The sequence below is a fragment of the Lissotriton vulgaris genome, chromosome 6 (assembly GCF_964263255.1).
Source record: "Lissotriton vulgaris chromosome 6, aLisVul1.2, whole genome shotgun sequence".
Classification (NCBI taxonomy): domain Eukaryota; kingdom Metazoa; phylum Chordata; class Amphibia; order Caudata; family Salamandridae; genus Lissotriton; species Lissotriton vulgaris.
The window spans coordinates 1,229,063,709-1,229,083,593 of NC_141694.1; the positions used below are offsets into that span (position 1 = coordinate 1,229,063,709).

The following is a 19,885-nucleotide window of genomic DNA, read 5'->3' on the forward strand; positions in this document are numbered from 1 at the left end:
CTAGTACTTCTTGACTTGTCCGCCGCATTCGACACAGTTGACTATTCCATCCTGGTCAACCGTGTCGAACAGGCGGGTCTCAGAGACTCTGCCCTAGCCTGGTTGAAATCGTTCATTTTTGAACGCACTCAGTCTGTCCGCTTAGGCTCCTTTTCTGCTGCCAAAGTCAAGTCTTTCTGTGGGGTGCCCCAAGGCTCTTCGTTATCTCCCCTATTGTTTAACTTGTACATGCGGCCCCTTCTTTTTGCCCTGAGAAAGCACAAAGTCACTGTATACAACTATGCAGATGACTTGCAGCTAGTTTTCGTTCTTAATTCCCCAAATGCTGTGGAGGACTTCCAAGCCACTATGACTCTAATCCAGAGTTGGATGTCCTCAAATCACCTTAAATTAAACCCAGGAAAACTGAGTTGATCCTGCCCGGCAAGAGCGAAATCAGTTGGAGCCCTAACTTCTGGCCTGCTGATATGGGCCTTCCCCCTAAGAAATCTCTGACTGTAAAAAGTCTGGGGATAACCATCAATGAGGACCTCTCGCTAAAATCCCAAATTGGAACCGTGGTTTACTCTGGATTTTTCCAATTGAGGAAAATTAGGAAAATCGCCCATTTCCTCACTCCCTCCGCCTTAATTCAGGTGGTCATGGCCCTAGTCCTCTCCCACATCGACTTCTCAAACAGCCTATACCTTGGCCTACCCGTAGGACAACTTAGAAGACTGCAGTACTTGCAGAATCAGGCCGCCAGGCTGATCTGCAATGTACCCAAATGGGAATCGATCAAATCAGGCCTAGAGACCCTGCACTGGCTACCCGTGGCCCAAAGAGCCGAATTCAAAGCCGGGTGCATCATCTTCAAGGCTCTGCAAGGCAAGGGACCTCTATTCATCAGGCAGCTGATTGGAAGATACGTTGCCTCACGCAACCTGAGATCAGCCCACAAAGACCTACTTGAAGTACCTCGCTTTAAGAAAAAACGACAAGGTGGCAGCAGCTTCCATTTCTTAGCAGCTACCCTATGGAATTCTCTGCCACTAGCCCTCAGACAGAGTAAGGACCTCCTTGTCTTTAGAAAGGCATTTAAGACTCACCTCTTCACACAGGCTTACTTGAAATAATGCTTCCTGCAGACTCATCCTTTGTTATGTTTTTTATCTTTCCAGCGCCAAGAAGCCTCCGGGCGTATGTGCGCTTTATAAATTTTTAATAACATAACATAACATAACATCCTCCTTAAAGCTCTCCTTGTGGGGTAGAACTTAAGTGGTAAAAATGGTTAAAATTTCCAAATTCAATGATGCTTTTGGTATGCTACCACTTGCAATTCCTAAGATGCTCCTTTGGACCATAAATTGCTAAAGCATTTCTCTGGGCAAGCAGAAACTCTAAGCTTGAATCTGCAAATCTTAATATAGACACAAGAGGGGGGACGGGAGGAGGGGGTCTTCATCTACCGGATATGTATGTGTACTATTTTGTACACCATCTCAGTTGGGATACTTTGTTCTCTGCTGTGGTCACAATAGAAATATCTGTGATGTACATAACACTAGGCCTGAGTATACGATACTGTGCTCGACCTCTCCCGTTAATAATGTGCCCCCAACGATGGTGGCAAAGTGGACAGTCTTAAGAGATGTGCATATGAGCCTGGGTAATAATAGTCAACTTCACCAAAGAGCGCCACTCTGGTCTAAATCAGGTATCGAGATCGGCATGACACTTTCTACTGGCCGAGAGAGGGATTATGGCGATAGAGGATGTTTACGACACCACTACCAATATGATGAAGAACTTTGAAGCCCTTTGTAGGGACTTTTCCATAAAGGCAAGTCCACTATTGTCAATACTGCCATTTGTGCCATTGCTTATGCAGTGGCCTTGGTATCAGAGTCACCTATTAGGAAGTACTTACCTGAGTGGGGCAACTCCAGGGGTGCCATCTTCAATTTATCCTAGATTATTATTGACTCCCTGTAGTCTTCTAATATTATCCGCGAGGCGGAATTGGAAGACCTGCTTAGGTGTTGAATTTACTGATGAAGACTGGTCGAATTTGCTTCATAATCATGATAAGACTCTAAAAGAGACACCATTAAAATTATCCTATTTTAAAATCTTACATGACTGGTATTGGTCCCCGTACAAGTTTAAAAGGGCTCACCTACTGCCTCACGACAACTGCTGGAGGTGCCAGGAACCTCGGTGAGACCTTCTCCATATACTTTAGTCTTGTCCCACTATTGATCAGATCTACGGAATACATTGCAAAATACTAGTACCGTTTTCTTTATTGCATCGGCCAAACTTACCGTCTTACATGATGGTCTAGAGGTGAATGACAGTAGTATTCTTTGGAGAGCTGGATATCGACGGCCTTAATGGTGGTAAAGGTCTGTATCCTCAGGCACATCATGAAGGGACAACAAAACTCTTCAGTTTTATCCATTTATAAGAGGCGCATATTTGAAATTTAGTCCAAACTTACCCAGTTCGAAGATGTGGTGTTCCTTACATAGGATTACATGAACGCTAGCCCCCATCCCTTGACGATAAAGGGCTTCTGTGCGCTTACTCGATATAGTTGTCTTAATGTTTTTTCATATACCCCATCCACATGACCGTGACTCAACGGGAGGGAGAGTTTTAACAAAGACAGACTGATTCCGTGAAACAGACCAGTGTACTGATGGATTCCCTATGGAGGAAGTGATGAACTGGGAGAAAGGTTTGGGAGGAGGAATGCTTTTTGTTCTTGATTTGATTTTCTGCTCTTTGCTACTTTCTCTATGCTCTTCACTGATCACAATCTATTGACTGCATTAGTATTGGCTTATATTCTTCAAACCACCCTTATTCATTTTTGTGTTTTTCCACCCTCTTTTTTGTTTTCTTTTTCTTTTTCTAATCAGGCACTTATGTATACAGGTATTGTAAAACATGCTTTGTTACTCACGTCTGTTATAACTATATATCGTTATAAACTGGTTTATAGCGAATGAATACAAAAAAAGAAACACTGCAGCTGGTGCTTTTAAAACCATAACTTATTTTTAAACAAAGCCTCCGATGGTCACTGCAAGCAATTAAGGCTCCTCTCGTGAGTAATGGCCCCTCCCCACACTCAACAAAGGTAATACATTTGCATTTTTCACTCTTCATATATATATATATATATCCAATAGATTCCAAATTGTCTGGGATAAGACACATCATGACAACTTTGCAGAGTAAGCAGATGTATATCTGGGCATCATGCAGGTTATCCACGATTACAATAACGTGGGAAATAGGAAGGTTTCTGTGGTCTTTCGCTGCCATCGGACAATGAGTCAGGCTAGCAGTTTTCTTTCATCCCAAGCCATCTTCTATCTGTAAGTTTTGTGCTAACGCAAGAATGATTGGCCTTATGGGTCCTATATCGCTTACACAATGGTAAACCAGAATCAGCAGTTTTAGCTAGGTCTTTTGCCGGTGTTCTATTATGCATTTTTGTTTCTCACTGATGTTGAATGCCACTAGATCTGGTTTAAAATCAAAAGGAGGGAGAGTGAAGCTAAACTTTTTGCAAAAGAAACTCTATATGTTGACTCCAAAAGAAAGAGATTTGACTTCAGTGATCCCAAGAAAATCCTTGACAACTTTAAAGATAGTTCTCTCCCCCCAACCTAAAAAAGGTTGCATGATGTGGGGGAGGGAGTCAATGGAAGAACAATGCCTGTGAGTACACCTTAAATTATACAAATGCTGCCAGAGGACCATGTCAGAGTTTCCTCAAATGTTTTGTCATATTGAATTATACTATAAACAAATTGATCAACAAGATTTAACTGTAGTCTGTTGTTACGGTATGATCACATTGTGAACACATTTTTAAATTTGTATTTAATTATTTTTTGCCGTATAATTGATTAATCAAATAGTCCTTTACTCTTCATCACCTGTGCACATTTATTTTGGGTATGGGGTTACCTCTCTGGAAATGCCATTGAATTTAGTAATCATAAACCTCCATTTTCTTCCAACGATAAAGGTGTCCTCCACAGATACTTCTGTCTTGGTATGTTGGTGCTTGCAGATGGTTAGACCTTAGGACACGTGAATTTTGCGCATCAAAGATAGTTTTATGAGGCCAGAGTGAACTTTTCCTGTTTTGTTGGCGTAAAGGTCAACCTGTTCTTGACCTATAAACCAGAAAAATAAATAATAAAATGATTTAGAGTGCTTATCTGCTTGTACTGAAGTGTCCCAGCGCTTAGGTCTCGCTCCCGAAAGTCAGAACCAAACAGTATGCTAAGAGGACAGCTCTAATCAGGCCAACCTAAACAACTAGGTCTTCAGATTTTTGTGGAACAATAGTTCTTTTTTTTTTCTTGTCTTAGTGAAGGGGGAAGGAAGTTCCACATCTTGACTGCTAGACAACTAAAGAAGCATCCTTCAAAGCAGGCTCTTTTTAGGTCTCGCCTGTCGATGCGCATGCGCATCGAGCTTGCGAGACTATGGGGGCTTAAACATTCTTTAACCAACTTGCAAGGAATCGTGGCGATTCCTTGCAGTGCCCGTGAAATTTAAGCTCAATGCGCATTGAGCTTAAAAGCGCGTGCACATGCCCCCAGCCGCCTGCCTTGCCCACTCTCTCTCTCACAGCCTCCCCCAGCTCCGCCCCCTCACTTCTTAGTTGCACGGCCGCTAGGCCGTGCCTCCTCTACTCTCCTCCCCCCTCCTCCTCCTACTCTCCTCCCCTGCCTGCCGTGTCGCACCTCTCCCCGCTCCGCCCCCTCCCCTGCCCGCCGTGTCGCATTTCTCCCCCTCCCACCCCCCTTCTCTGCCTTAAATCCGTCTTGTTTTACCTCGGCCCCTTCATTTTACATTTCAGACAAACCTGTTCTATTGCAGGGCAGCTGTTCTCCAGAGACAAATGTTCCTTGTCAGAATCACACTAAGTTGGAATTATTTCTATCTGTTTTTCCCTTAGTCTTCCTCGTCACCCTTATCAATTTCTGGACTTTTTCATATTTTTTTGCCTTGCCCTACCTCCTCTCCCTCGTCAGCGGTATCTGGCATTTTCTTCTGTCTTGACTACTGTTGCTATGTTAGGCGCTCCGATGCCTTGGGGTCGAGTTCAGGCGCATAAAACGGAGCAAAAAAAATCTAAACCATGATGTCACTTCCATTACCACTAGCGTTATGGTGAATTAACATCCTTGGTTTGCAGGCCAGATTTAAGTGATAAAAAGTACACTCGTCCAATACAATCACGCCTATCCCATATGCTGACGCATGTCGGCCGCTAGGCCGTGCCTCCCCTACTCTCCTCCCCCCTCCTCCTCCTACTCTCCTCCCCCCTCCTCCTCCTACTCTCCTCCCCTGCCTGCCGTGTCACACCTCTCCCGCTCCGCCCCCTCCCCTGCCCGCCGTGTCGCATTTCTCCCCCTCCCACCCCCCTTCTCTGCCTTAAATCCGTCTTGTTTTACCTCGGCCCCTTCATTTTACATTTCAGACAAACCTGTTCTATTGCAGGGCAGCTGTTCTCCAGAGATAAATGTTCCTTGTCAGAATCACACTAAGTTGGAATTATTTCTATCTGTTTTTCCCTTAGTCTTCCTCGTCACCCTTATCAATTTCTGGACTTTTTCATATTTTTTTGCCTTGCTCTACCTCCTCTCCCTCGTCAGCGGTATCTGGCATTTTCTTCTGTCTTGACTACTGTTGCTATGTTAGGCGCTCCGATGCCTTGGGGTCGAGTTCAGGCGCATAAAACGGAGCAAAAAAAATCTAAACCATGATGTCACTTCCATCACCACTAGCGTTATGGTGAATTAACATCCTTGGTTTGCAGGCCAGATTTAAGTGATAAAAAGTACACTCGTCCAATACAATCACGCCTATCCCATATGCTGACGCATGTCGAGCTCCTTTGAGGCTCCGCCCTGGGTTCTTGAGATTGGCTTCCATAGAGCTAGCAAACACGGCCTTATCACCTGCGGCCCCGCGCCAAATGGGGCAGCGTGATTAGCCACCTGAGAAGCGTCTTATCGCGGCTGCTATGGTAACTGATTGGTCAATTACCTAAACACGCTGGGAGACACCGGTTCAGAGGGGTTTGGTGGCGTCTTCAATATGACGGTGCGAGGACGGATTTTTCCGCAGTCGCCTTTCTTCGTATTTTCCAAAGAAGTCCGTCTGTCTGGCCTTTATGTTGATGTAAGCGCGTCATTAGGGCGTTAACCCTTTAACCCCATTGTCTCACCATTTTCGTTATTTACTTATTGCAGTTTTACTTAGCGCCAACTCTACCCGGATCCACAATTGTATTCCTACTTCTGTTTGTGTAATGTCTCCCTTTTTGTGTTTTTTACACAATATGTTCCCTCTTCTATAAATTCCCTTTACCTAGCAGCCTTTATCCCACCTGTCACCCCCCCCATGAGCCGACCAACGCTTAAGCATGAGTTGCCGTGATTCCCCGATTCACTAAACCTTCTCTCTTTCCCTCGAAGTCTATCCTATGTATCACGGACATGATGTCCAATACTCGATTGTTTTCTTCCGCATATTTTTTGCCAAACTTCAGCGAACTTTTTTGCAATGGCTACACCTGAATTACTGTTCAAACATCACACTTACCTAGCTTCACTCCATGAACATGGCATGAATGAGAGAGAAAAAGAAAGCGAGCATTCGCAAAGCCAGTAACCGAGCCTGTCATCCTTCTGAGGTTGGTAAAGTGAGTGGTAAAAGCAACATCTGTTATTTTACAATGCTTATTTTATTGATAAATTATTATGGTGCTTTCAAACACCAGGTCTCGTATGAAACGCTCTCTCTATATGTGCAAGCATTATAGGCATACATGTTTATTACTGCAGGTTCCTAAGTAATGCGGCGCAGTTTTACATATGGGTGTGTGGGTCTCTATAGGTGGCACAGGCTGATGGGTGCTATGGCGACATCTCTCCTTTCCATCGCGTCGTCACTGCCATCTCTCTTCCCTTCTCCCATGCCTCTCTCTCACCCCTCAGACCTTCTCCCTACCCCCCCTCTCTCTCTCTGTACCCTTTCTATTTATGGCCCCTCTCAACGCTCTGCAGGCTACAGCACCAATGCCTCGTTGGGCGCTTGGCCTGCCTTCTCAGCCTTCCATGGAGCGCGACGTCCAGGCCACCCCTGCAGCACGGTCCTCAATGGCCTCTAACTCACAGCAGGATGCTTGGTTTTTTTCGGGATGGCTTCGACCGTTGGTTGTGTAATGTACTCTTTGTTCGAAATTCCGGAGAATTGGATCTGTCTTACACACAAATACAGACACGAATTTAAATGTTATTGAAATAAGATCATCTGGTCACAAACCCTTATGGAACCCACAGGACCACCACACCCACCACCACTACATCCACCACCACTTTCACCACATCCACAACCACCACATCCACCACCACCACATCCACCACATCACCACCACATCCACCACCTCCACCACATCCACCACCTCCACCACATCCACCACCACATCCACCACCACATCCACCCCCACATCCATCACCACCACATCCAACATCACCACCACCACCACATCCACCACCACCATATCCCCCAGATCCACCACCACCACATCTATATGTGTGTGGCGCTGTGTGTGTGTAGGTGCAAATGCAATGTTCTTGGATTTTCGTCACAATAAAATACACTGAACATAATCTTCACAAAAGTTATTTACAAACGTTTAAGCTATTGCCATTATAAATTACAATTTTTTTTATTTAAGTATTAATTATTTACAAAATTAAAAGCCATTGTTATTTGTAATATCAATACATCTAAGTCACGTAAATACAACACACATTGCATTACAAATGCTATAGGTGTCACATTTGCAAAAGTCAAAACTATTGACATTGTAACTGACAAAGCTATTAATTTTGCTACTTTCAAAACCAACACATAAATAAAAAAAGTGTCATTTACAATACCAATAGCTCAAACTTTCCTAATGCGAGACCTATTGCATTTCCAATGCTTGTTTCAATGGGAATGCGTGCTTGTAAGGCTCCTGCTGATGTTAAATCAATTCTAGGCGAGTAGAGCTTAACAAAAGGATGCAAATATCGAGAGCCCTTATTGTTAAGGACCCTATAGCAATAGCACATTGCTTTAAAGGGGAGCCTTTACTACACCGGTAACCAGTGAAGTTTTGAGAGTGCAGGGCCCATGGAGTGCCGTCTGGGGATAATGTAAACTGCTAAGTCCTATTGATTGACTTGGGCCGTTAGGATATATTTCACATCCCGCAGTGTGTATTTCCACTTTTTCACAGTAAGTTTTTGACTGTACCACTAGAGGGCAGTAAATGACCGATTTTACTGCCCTCGTAGTCATTCATTACCACTTTGAGAGTGAACACTGCGCTGTTACTGCCATGCATGTAAATGTCAGAAAGAGCGTATTTAGCGTGCTTTACTTGCTTTAAGGAATTCGATGCACTAACATTACCGCAGGCTCCTCACACCCAATACTTTAGCTAATTAAGAGGCGTAGCAAAATATTGCTGGACTTCTGTACAACTGGTTTGTCAATGTGCTCCGACTACTATCATTTTGTCTGCTCATGGGGGGGGGGGGGGGGGGGGCGGGGACGCTAGTCTCCTTAGGGCTTTTTCTTTGAGACAAAACTTGTAAAAAAGTAAAATATAACATTTAGGTGTACATTTATGTACTAGTACTCTTACTGGAAAGCCACCGGCGTTTGTATGATGCAGTACAAGTGCACCTGAAATCTGCGTTTTGCATACGTTGACAAAGGCGTTTTCATTAGTATTTTGTGAATCTCGAAAAGTCAGTAAATCTACTCAACGTCATCTTACTCTTTGTATTTTTCTGTGGTAATGGAAACGAATTGGTAATGCAGGTTGCTTAACAATGAGCTAAAATACGGTTGATCTAGTAATAGCCATAACATAACGGTCATCCATTTTCACATGAGATTATGATTGCCTTGATGTCCTTATTAGTGTGATAGCGGCCCTTGTATCGACATTGGCTCGTGCATCGATATTGGCTCGTGCATCTTGTGACTTCCGCCTTGTGTTGTTTGCTCCCAGGTGCTGTTCGGCACAGCGGACGGCCAGGTGATCGTCATGGACTGCCACGGCCGGATGCTGGCGCACGTGCTCCTCCACGAGTCGGACGGCATCCTGAGCATGTCCTGGAATTATCCGAGTTTCCTGGTGGAAGACAGCAGCGAAAGTGACACGGACTCTGATGACTACTCCCCACCCCAAGGTATGAGCGAAGGCCTGTGTCCTTCCTTTATTTCATTTGTATAGCTCCACCAGCGGGAAGGAGGCATTTTCAGAGGCCTCAGTTTTACAGAGCAGGCCCATCTCCGCAAGTGTATTTTTTAAGGAGGCATGGCCCTCATCAATGCAAAACAATAAAGCTGTGCTCCATAGGGTGCGTTCTTTCCCAAATACTGGCTGTACTACCAGGGCCGGTCCTAGGATTTGTGGGGCCCCGGGCAGAATAGGAACATGCGAGGCCCCTATAATTTGCATAAGATTTAACCTGACAGGAAGTTACCTCATAGGGTCAGGAAATAGGCCCAGCACAAAAATAAAAGTGTCCCCCATTAGTGAATTAGTTAGCTAGAAAAGTGTCAAAATTAGGGCAGTTTTTAACTTGTAAAAACATGCTGTTTACGTTTTTTGTAAGGTATGAGAGATTGCATAATTTGATTTTGCTGCAGGCAATGTTTGTTTTAATATCATGAAAATCAACATTAAAAACATGTTCATCTGACCATAAAGCAGGCAAACAAACAGCCCAAAAAACAGGTCAAATACTAACCTGGCAGATTGGACCATTACACACTGCCTGATTGCCCTAATGTCCAACCCGGCCACTGTGTTATACAATTATTGTGCTGATACAGGATCATTGTTTTTGTAGGTAAAGTAAAGGACATGAATATAGGGTCCGGTAGGACCTGTTTCAATATTTTAATTTACCACCAGGTAAAGACTCGAGGGACCTAGCACACTGAAAGCCCTAGTCCAGCCAATTTTACATTCTGATTGTGCTACTCTTCCTGCACCTCTTGTCTGGCTGCTATCACACCTATCTGCTCCCCCCGCCCCCTCTCACTTGATTCCGTATTTCGCACCCCTTTCATTTACTCTGTGCTCCCTTTCCCTAGTCCTGGATGAGCTGAGCTGTTTTCAGTGTGAGGCGCCGTCAGGGGCAGGGCGCACTTCACAGGTGATGGCTCTTGAATGACCTGTCTAATCGCTGCTATCCTCATGCAGATGCAGCGATTAGGCCAAGGCAGGCAGATATTGATTAAATCCCTTGGGCCTCCTGGTCCTCCTGGGCCCCCTGGGCCTCCAAACTCTGAAGCATTTGAAAGTGCGAGGCCCCCTGGCTGCGAGGCCCTGGGCCGCTGCCCACGCTTCCCATGCCTAGCGCCGGCCCTGTGTACTACTAAATGTAGAGCCCCCAGAATATCATGGTACAAGAATATCGAGGACAGTATATCGAAAGGTATGTGCATAGAGTAATGTAATGTAATGTATTACTTGTAAAGCGCACTGTTGCCAGCCGGCGTCCTGGCTCTGTATACCACTGGGGAACCCGTCCTGGCTTTCCCTGTGGGATGGTCTCTGCTGGGAATCCCCAAGGTAGAACCAGGCATCCCCGGCGTTGATGGGGCCGTTATGGAGATTAATTGAATATGTAGGTGAGCAACCCAATATACCCTTGCGGGCTCGGGCCTTTACCGGACTCGTTGGAAGCCTTTTATGATGCTGTCACATCCGAAATTCGAAAAATATACAAGTGTTTGGAAATCGACCGAATCTGGATTCCCTGTGGGAAATTATAGACAGCACTCCCATGTAGAATACGAGTGAAATTTTGGTACAAAAGAATCATTCTTTGCCTCTAAACAACGCCACAATTGAAAGTGCTGCTGTCGTCTCAAATCTAAATAGACGTACATTTAAGAAGTAAAAAGGGTCATCAATTGTATATAGAACTTTACTGTCCTGATGATGGTCTTGTGAAAACCTTCAAAAAGACCGAAACGTCGACTACTTTAGTCCATCTCTGCATTTTTTGATTCCTTGTCATACTTTGATTTTCTTCTGATTATTGAGTTGAAATCAATGTTCTTTATGTTTGAGCAGTCTGGACTTAATGTTTAGATATGTCAAAGGAAGATACAACTAGTACCTTGAATATCTAAATAATATCCATGTATGTACCCTATTCTTTGTATATAAATGTACTATTTGATTTGAATAATAATTTTCAGATAATACAAAATCCTGGTTTATCTCATTTTTATTCATCATTCATTGTATATATCGTGTTAGTGTGGTAACACTGTTTGTCCTGATTCCACTGGACTTCTTTTCCTAAAAATAAATAATCCAATACAGCCACTGATCAATCTCAGACTTAGGTACCTTGATGATTCAATACAGGTCCTAACGGTGCTGTAAAATAGACAATCAACAAAACCCCTTGCTGGCCATTTCTCTTATAGTTATGGAGATTAGGCAAGCTAATGCCCAGAGTTCCCGAGGGGGACCCCAGGTTAGAGTAGGCACCGAGGCGAGAATTATCGAATCTGCGGATCCTGGTCTACGACCCTGCCGCCTCGGGAATTGAACCCTGGTGCTGGGCCGACTTCTGCTCCCGGGTCTGCCGCCTCTAACCAGTGAGCCACACCACTCCACTAGAGGGAAGTATATATAGATTTACTATTCCTAACTCCACATTTATATACCTTGAAAATATATATATATATATATATATATATATATATATATATATATATATATATATATATATATTCACTGAAAAAACCATAGGTTATAGACCATATATAGTTAGGAATTTGCATTTACAAAACCTTGAAAATTCACTGAAAAAACCATAGGTTAGAGACCATATATAGTTAGCTGGACATTTTATTGACATAAAACCAATGAAATTCCATATATAGTTAGTTGCACTAACTATATATCGCGCACCCGCAATCCACTGCTGATGATGTCACATATTACATCATTCATGACACGGTCAGTGACATCACTGATGACATCACTGATGACATCTCAAATGACATCACTGATGACATCACTGATGACATCTCAAACGACATCACTGATGACATCATCTAGTGTCTGTGTGTTTTTGTAAAGTTTAAATATGTTTTACATATTGAAGAATGAGTGGATGTATGGAAGACTGAGTGTGTGTGTGGCTGGCTGGGAGGTGTGTGACTCTGTGCATATCAATGTGTACTTGCATCAGTGATTGTATAAGAGAGTAAGTATGTGTTAGTATATGTGTGAAAAGTATGGTGTTCTGTGTTTAACTGTATAGATGAGGAAATCGAAGTGTGATTGATTCTTCACAGGACTGACTAGGTGTATGAGTGCATATGATAGTGTTGTAATAATGAGTGACTGTATGTATGAGTGATTGTATGGGTGAATGAGTGAATGTGTGTGTAGACGTAGGAATCAGTGAGTGCGTATGTAGTAACTGGTATTGGTGTGTCATGATGTCATCAGTGATGTCATTTGAGATGTCATCAGTGATGTCATTTGAGATGTCATCAGTGATGTCATCAGTGATGTCACTGAAGTATGGTGTTCTGTGTTTAACTGTATAGATGAGGAAATGGAAGTGTGATTGATTCTTTACAGGACTGACTAGGTGTGTGAGTAACTCCATGGATGAGTGGCAGTGTGTGAGTGTCTGCATAGGTGTATGAGTGCATATGATAGTGTTGTAATAATGAGTGACTGTATGTATGAGTGATTGTATGGGTGAATGAGTGAATGTTGGTGTAGACGTAGGAATCAGTGAGTGCATATGTAGTAACTGGTATTGGTGTGTCATGATGTCATCACTGATGTCATTTGAGATGTCATCAGTGATGTCATCAGTGATGTCATTTGAGATGTCATCAGTGATGTCATCAGTGATGTCACTGACCATGTCATGAATGATGTAATATGTGACATCATCAGCAGTGGATTGCGGGTGCGCGATATATAGTTAGTGCAACTAACTATATATGGAATTTCATTGGTTTTATGTCAATAAAATGTCCAGCTAACTATATATGGTCTCTAACCTATGGTTTTTTCAGTGAATTTTCAAGGTTTTGTAAATGCAAATTCCTAACTATATATGGTCTATAACCTATGGTTTTTTCAGTGAATTTCATTGGTTTTTTAAAAGCTAATATCTATAGCTGTAAAATATATTCTTTATTACGTGACGTATCACGTAGCCACGTGAGACGCCTCATGACGCGTCGCATAACCGTGACGTATCGGTTCTGCAGCGCAAACAAAACCCGTAACGTAAGCGTGCCGGAGCACGCTTACAGATATATATATTTTTTTTAACCTTAATTAGACAAAATCCACACGTGCACATATCTTGAGGCCTTGCAAAGGCACATCAAACAAACAGTCCCTTCAATTTTGCCAAGTTTGCTGGAAATCTATTCCCTTCATTTTTTTTTTACTGTTTCTCTTGGTTTTCCCCTTGTTACGCTTACCGGGACGCTACCCGGTACGCGAACCGGACGCTCCAAAAACACAAGATGGCGGACTCCCGTTATGCTGCCGGTTAGCTGCCCGGTTCGCGTACCGGGAAGCGCCTCTACCGCGAAAAATCGCGGGGGACTTTAATATCCCCCTCATCAATTCTAGGGGGTCAGGAGGGGTTTACCTTGCCCCCTTTCCTTCATTTCCCCCTTCTTTTTTCACCACATCTTGTCTCTCGAACCTACCGAGAGACAAGATGGCGGCCGCTCCGGACTGTTTACAATGTTGACAGCTACGCTGCCGGTTAGCTGTCCGGTTAGCTGCCCGGTGAGCTGCCCGGTTCGCGTACCGGGACGCGCCTCTATGGCGTAAAATCGCTAAATTTTTTGCCCCGCGGGGCACTTTAATATCCCCCTCATCAATCCTAGGGGGTCAGGAGTGGTTTACCTTGCCCCCTTTCCTTCATTTCCCCCTTCGTTTTTCACCACATCTTGTCTCTCGATCGTACCGAGAGACAAGATGGTGGCCGCTCCGGTTTGTTTAGAATGTTGACAGACACCAGAGACCCAATCAGATTCGCTTCGCGAAGTTCCGTTACGCGTCAGGTACGCGAACCGGGGCGCTAACCGGAGCACTGTCACAGATATATATATTTTTTTAAACGTTAATTTCTCAAAATCCACTGGAGCACATATATTGAGACATAGCAAAGGCACGTCGGGCAAACCATATCTACAATTTTGCCAAGTTTCATGTAAATCTATTCAGCCGTTCGAGCTAAAAGTGAGTCCAACCGCCCTATGGAAAAATGAATGGGAAAAACACGTTTTGGGACCCCCCTTTGTTCTCAGCCCCCCCTTGACGAAACCCCACCAAATTTTCAGGGGCTGCTCAGAAAAAAATGTGCCATTTTCCTGAAAATTTCAGCCAATTCCGTCCACAAACGCCAAAGTTATTAGACATAGAATTTTCAGAAATCCCATAGAGAAAAAATCCTAACTATATATACCCACTGGCTATCGCCAGTAGGTAATATACATATATAAACATATGTAATTTGCATATCTATATAAATATAAATGCATGCATACATATACATATATGCATACATATGCATGTTATTTACATGAAAGTTTTAAAAACACTAATAAAAGCAAAGCTAAAAAGCCACCTCATTACAAACAGAATGGCTTTAACTTAAACGAGGGCGAGATCTATTGCATTTTCAATGCTTGTTTACTTTGGTTCTATCAAGAAGGCATTCAGATGTGTCACACATTTGCCATAAATTCTGAATGTTAGCACTCTAGTTGCTCATTAGATCACTGTAGTAAAGCTAGTGCTCAACAGGGAAGTCTGCTGCTAATCATGGTTTGCAGCCATTTCCCGCATTTTTTATCCCGCAGACTTTCAGTCCGCATACCATTATCCCGCAAGGTCATTGAGCTCGCATACCATTATCCCGCATTTTTTCAAAACGCATGTGCATTTATCGCGCATGCCTTTACAAAGAATTACGTTTTAAAGGCATGTATGGTAAATGCATTTGCGTTGTGAAAACCACGATGACGAGAGAGGTAAGTGGGTTTGTGTTAATTTTTTTCGTGGGTTAGTGATTGTGTAGTGTAGTGTAGTGTTGTGTAGTGTAGTGTTGTGTTAGTGTAGTGTAGAGTTGTGGTGGTTGTTTAGTGTAGGGTCATGCTGGGGGTAGTGTTTTAGGGTTTACGGTTGTGTTGTAGTGTTTGCTTAGTGTAGGGTCATGCTGGGGGTAGTGTTTTAGGGTTCAGGGTAGTGTTGTAGTGTTTGCGTAGTGTAGGGTCATGCTGGGGGTAGTGTTTTAGGGTTTAGGGTTGTGTTGTAGTGTTTGCGTAGTGTAGGGTCATGCTGGGGCTAGTGTTTTAGGATTTAGGGTAGTGTTGTAGTGTTTGCGTAGTTTAGGGTCATGCTGGGCGTAGTGTTTTAGGGTTTAGGATAGTGTTGTAGTGTTTGCGTAGTGTAGGGTCATGCTGGGGGTAGTGTTTTAGGGTTTTGGGTAGTGTTGTAGTGTTTGCGTAGTGTAGGGTCATGCTGGGGGTAGTGTTTTAGGGTTTTGGGTAGTGTTGTAGTGTTTGCGTAGTGTAGGGTCATGCTGGGGGTAGTGTTTTAGGGTTTTGGGTAGTGTTGTAGTGTTTGCGTAGTGTAGGGTCATGCTGGGGGTAGTGTTTTAGGGTTTTGGGTAGTGTTGTAGTGTTTGCGTAGTGTAGGGTCATGCTGGGGTGTAGTGTTTTAGGGTTTTGGGTAGTGTTGTAGTGTTTGCGTAGTGTAGGGTCATGCTGGGGTGTAGTGTTTTAGGGTTTTGGGTAGTGTTGTAGTGTTGGCGTAGTGTAGGGTCATGCTGGGGGTAGTGTTTTAGGGTTTTGGGTAGTGTTGTAGTGTTTGCGTAGTGTAGGGTCATGCTGGGGGGTAGTGTTTTAGGGTTTTGGGTAGTGTTGTAGTGTTTGCGTAGTGTAGGGTCATGCTGGGGGTAGTGTTTTAGGGTTTTGGGTAGTGTTGTAGTGTTTGCGTAGTGTAGGGTCATGCTGAGGGTAGTGTTTTAGGGTTTAGGGTAGTGTTGTAGTGTTTGTGTAGTGTAGGGTCATGCTGGGGGTAGTGTTTTAGGGTTTAGGGTAGTGTTGTAGTGTTTGCGTAGTGTAGGGTCATGCTGGGGGTAGTGTTTTAGGGTTTAGGGTAGTGTTGTAGTGTTTGCGTAGTGTAGGGTCATGCTGGGGGTAGTGTTTTAGGGTTTAGGGTAGTGTTGTAGTGTTTGCGTAGTGTAGGGCCATGCTGGGGTGTAGTGTTTTAGGGTTTTGGGTAGTGTTGTAGTGTTTGCGTAGTGTAGGGTCATGCTGGGGGTAGTGTTTTAGGGTTTAGGGTAGTGTTGTAGTGTTTGCGTAGTGTAGGGTCATGCTGGGGTGTAGTGTTTTAGGGTTTTGGGTAGTGTTGTAGTGTTTGCGTAGTGTAGGGTCATGCTGGGGGTAGTGTTTTAGGGTTTAGGGTAGTGTTGTAGTGTTTGCGTAGTGTAGGGTCATGCTGGGGGGTAGCGTTTTAGGGTTTTGGGTAGTGGTGTAGTGTTTGCGTAGTGTAGGGTCATGCTGGGGGGTAGCGTTTTAGGGTTTTGGGTAGTGTTGTAGTGTTTGCGTAGTGTAGGGTCATGCTGGGGGTAGTGTTTTAGGGTTTTGGGTAGTGTTGTAGTGTTTGCGTAGTGTAGGGTCATGCTGGGGGTAGTGTTTTAGGGTTTAGGGTAGTGTTGTAGTGTTTGCGTAGTGTAGGGTCATGCTGGGGGTAGTGTTTTAGGGTTTAGGGTAGTGTTGTAGTGTTTGCGTAGTGTAGGGTCATGCTGGGGGTAGTGTTTTAGGGTTTAGGGTAGTGTTGTAGTGTTTGCGTATTGTAGGGTCATGCTGTGGGTAGTGTTTTAGGGTTTAGGGTAGTGTTGTAGTGTTTGCGTAGTGTAGGGTCATGCTGGGGTGTAGTGTTTTAGGGTTTTGGGTAGTGTTGTAGTGTTTGCGTAGTGTAGGGTCATGCTGGGGGTAGTGTTTTAGGGTTTAGGGTAGTGTTGTAGTGTTTGCGTAGTGTAGGGTCATGCTGGGGTGTAGTGTTTTAGGGTTTTGGGTAGTGTTGTAGTGTTTGCGTAGTGTAGGGTCATGCTGGGGGTAGTGTTTTAGGATTTAGGTTAGGGTTGTAGTGTTTGCGTAGTGTAGGGTCATGCTGGGGGTAGTGTTTTAGGGTTTAGGGTTGTGTTGTAGTGTTTGCGTAGTGTAGGGTCATGCTGGGGGTAGTGTTTTAGGGTTTAGGGTTGTGTTGTAGTGTTTGCGTAGTGTAGGGTCATGCTGGGGTGTAGTGTTTTAGGGTTTTGGGTAGTGTTGTAGTGTTTGCGTAGTGTAGGGTCATGCTGGGGGTAGTGTTTTAGGGTTTAGGGTAGTGTTGTAGTGTTTGTGTAGTGTAGGGTCATGCTGGGGGTAGTGTTTTAGGGTTTAGGGTAGTGTTGTACTGTTTGTGTAGTGTAGGGTCATGCTGGGGGTAGTGTTTTAGGGTTTAGGGTAGTTTAGTTGTTTAGTGTATGCTAAAGGCATATTCGTTCTAAAAGTTTTCGTTATTTTAATTTGCGGCCTAATAGTATATGCGGGATTTTTTTTGCGGACTGATGGTATGCGGGATTTTGTCATATATTCGCTAATCATACTTTCTATGGCAAAATGAACCCCCTCATTTTGTTCCTTTTTAAATTAAATGTTTTAAGAGTTACCACTTTATTCCAATCAAGATGGCTTCAGGTGTGCCATACCTTTGTAATAAGTAGGACTGTTAGCACTCTAGTTGTTCTTTAGAACACTCTGGGACAATCTGTCATTGGGCTATAGTTGGGCTACATCTGGTGATATTTGGGCTACATTTGTTTTTTTTTATCTCTGGCGGCCATCTTTGGGCTACATTGGGCTACATTGGGCTACATTGGGCTACATTTGGGCTCCAACATATATATAGCCCAATGTAGCCCAATATATATTTTTCAAAGTTAATTTTCGTAAAAACCACTGGAGCCTATATCTTGAGACATAGCAAAGGCACATCGGGCTACCAGTCCCTACAATTTTGCCAAGTTTGGTGTAAATCCATTCAGCCGTTCAGGCTAAAAGTGAGGCCAACCGCCCTATGGAAAATTGCATGGGAAAAACACGTTTTGGGACCCCCCTTTTTTCTCGGCCCCCCCTTGACGAAACCCCTCCAAATTTTCAGGAGCTGCTCAGAAACAAAATGTTCCATTTTCCTGAAAATTTCAGCCAATTCTGTCCTCATAAGCCAAAGTTATTCGACATAGAATTTTCAAAAATCCCATAGGAAAAAAATCCTAACTATATATACCTACTGGCTATCGCCAGTAGGTAATGTATATATGTGTGTGTGTGTGTGATCACATAGTCACATAGGTAAATCTATGCATACTTACCTGTCGATACTTTAAATGAGATATTCTGTCCTATATAGCAGGGGTCTTCAACCTTTTCTGTAATGAGAGCTACTTCTGATCAGCGAAAATCATTGTGAGCTACTTAAGGCGAAGCAACTCACTCATTGATCGTTTTTTTAACAATGTGCTTGTTATTTTGTATGTTTTTGCTGATGATGTTTTAATAATCGACCATTGTGTCAGCAAATCATAAAGTATTGATAATAAGTCTTTTACTGCATGTCATCCATGTCAAATGCCCAGCACATGGCGCCATTTTGATTTCACAGGTGATGAAAGATGGATTACTGCAACAGTACAGTCAGCCACAGACGGGGCTTATTCTCATTATCAAGAACTTAAAGTTTAAGTGATGAGAAATAAACCAGATTCGGCGGGGTCAATATGTTTCCAAATGATCACAAAACTGTTCTTCATGCAGGCCCCTAATCTGAAAATGTACATATCAACTTTTCAGAAAACCAAAAGGATCACATTTTTAACTGCAGGCAGTTAAAACAGCAGAGCAGCAAAATATCAGTCCTCAAGTGTGGAACGTTACTGAATTAAAAAGGCCTAGGTTTCAATGATAAGTCTTTTACTGCATGTCATCCATGTCAAATGCCCAGCACATGACGCCATTTTGATTTCAAAGGTGCTGAAAGATGGGCTGCTGCGACGGTACAGACAACGCACAGACAAGGCTTATTCTCAGTATCAAGAACTTTTAAAATTCAGCGGATTTAGCGCTGCAGCAGGCGAGGCTGGGCTTGATTAGAACTGCCGCCTTCCTCGCGGTGCACAGGCCACGCCCACTCACTTAGGACACGCCCATTTCGCCAGAGTATTTAAAGCACTGACAACTAGCGCTGCTGGATTCACTAATCTCCTGAGGCACAGCCGGGAGCTACGTTTTTCTTGCTCTTTTTAAAATTGAACTGTCTGAAATACTTTTAATCTTTGTTTACTCACCAGCCACTCTAGACCCCTGATCAGTGGATTTAGTGCTGCAGCGGGCGAGGCTGGGCTTGATTAGAACTGCCGCCTTCCTCGCGGTGCACAGGCCACGCCCACTCACTTAGGACACGCCCATTTCGCCAGAGTATTTAAAGCGCTGACAACTAGCGCTGCTGGATTCACTAATCTCCTGAGGCACAGCCGGGAGCTACGTTTTTCTTGCTCTTTTTAAAATTGAACTGTCTGAAATACTTTTAACCTTTGTTTACTCACCAGCCACTCTAGACCCCTGATCAGCGGATTTAGCACTGCAGCGGGCGAGGCTGGGCTTGATTAGAACTGCCGCCTTCCTCGCGGTGCACAGGCCACGCCCACTCACTTAGACACGCCCATTTCCAACT

The 19,885-nt window shown here is 43.8% G+C and overlaps 1 protein-coding gene across 1 annotated transcript in view; it reads left to right on the top strand.

Annotated features, from left to right (window-relative positions):
* TULP4 (TUB like protein 4) overlaps positions 1-19,885 on the top strand; it is a 631,050-nt gene that overhangs the window by 325,240 nt on the left and 285,925 nt on the right. The window contains exon 4 of the mRNA XM_086927321.1: positions 9,095-9,275. Coding sequence (XP_086783447.1) covers positions 9,095-9,275 — 181 coding nt within the window. The remainder of the gene's footprint in view (positions 1-9,094; positions 9,276-19,885) is intronic.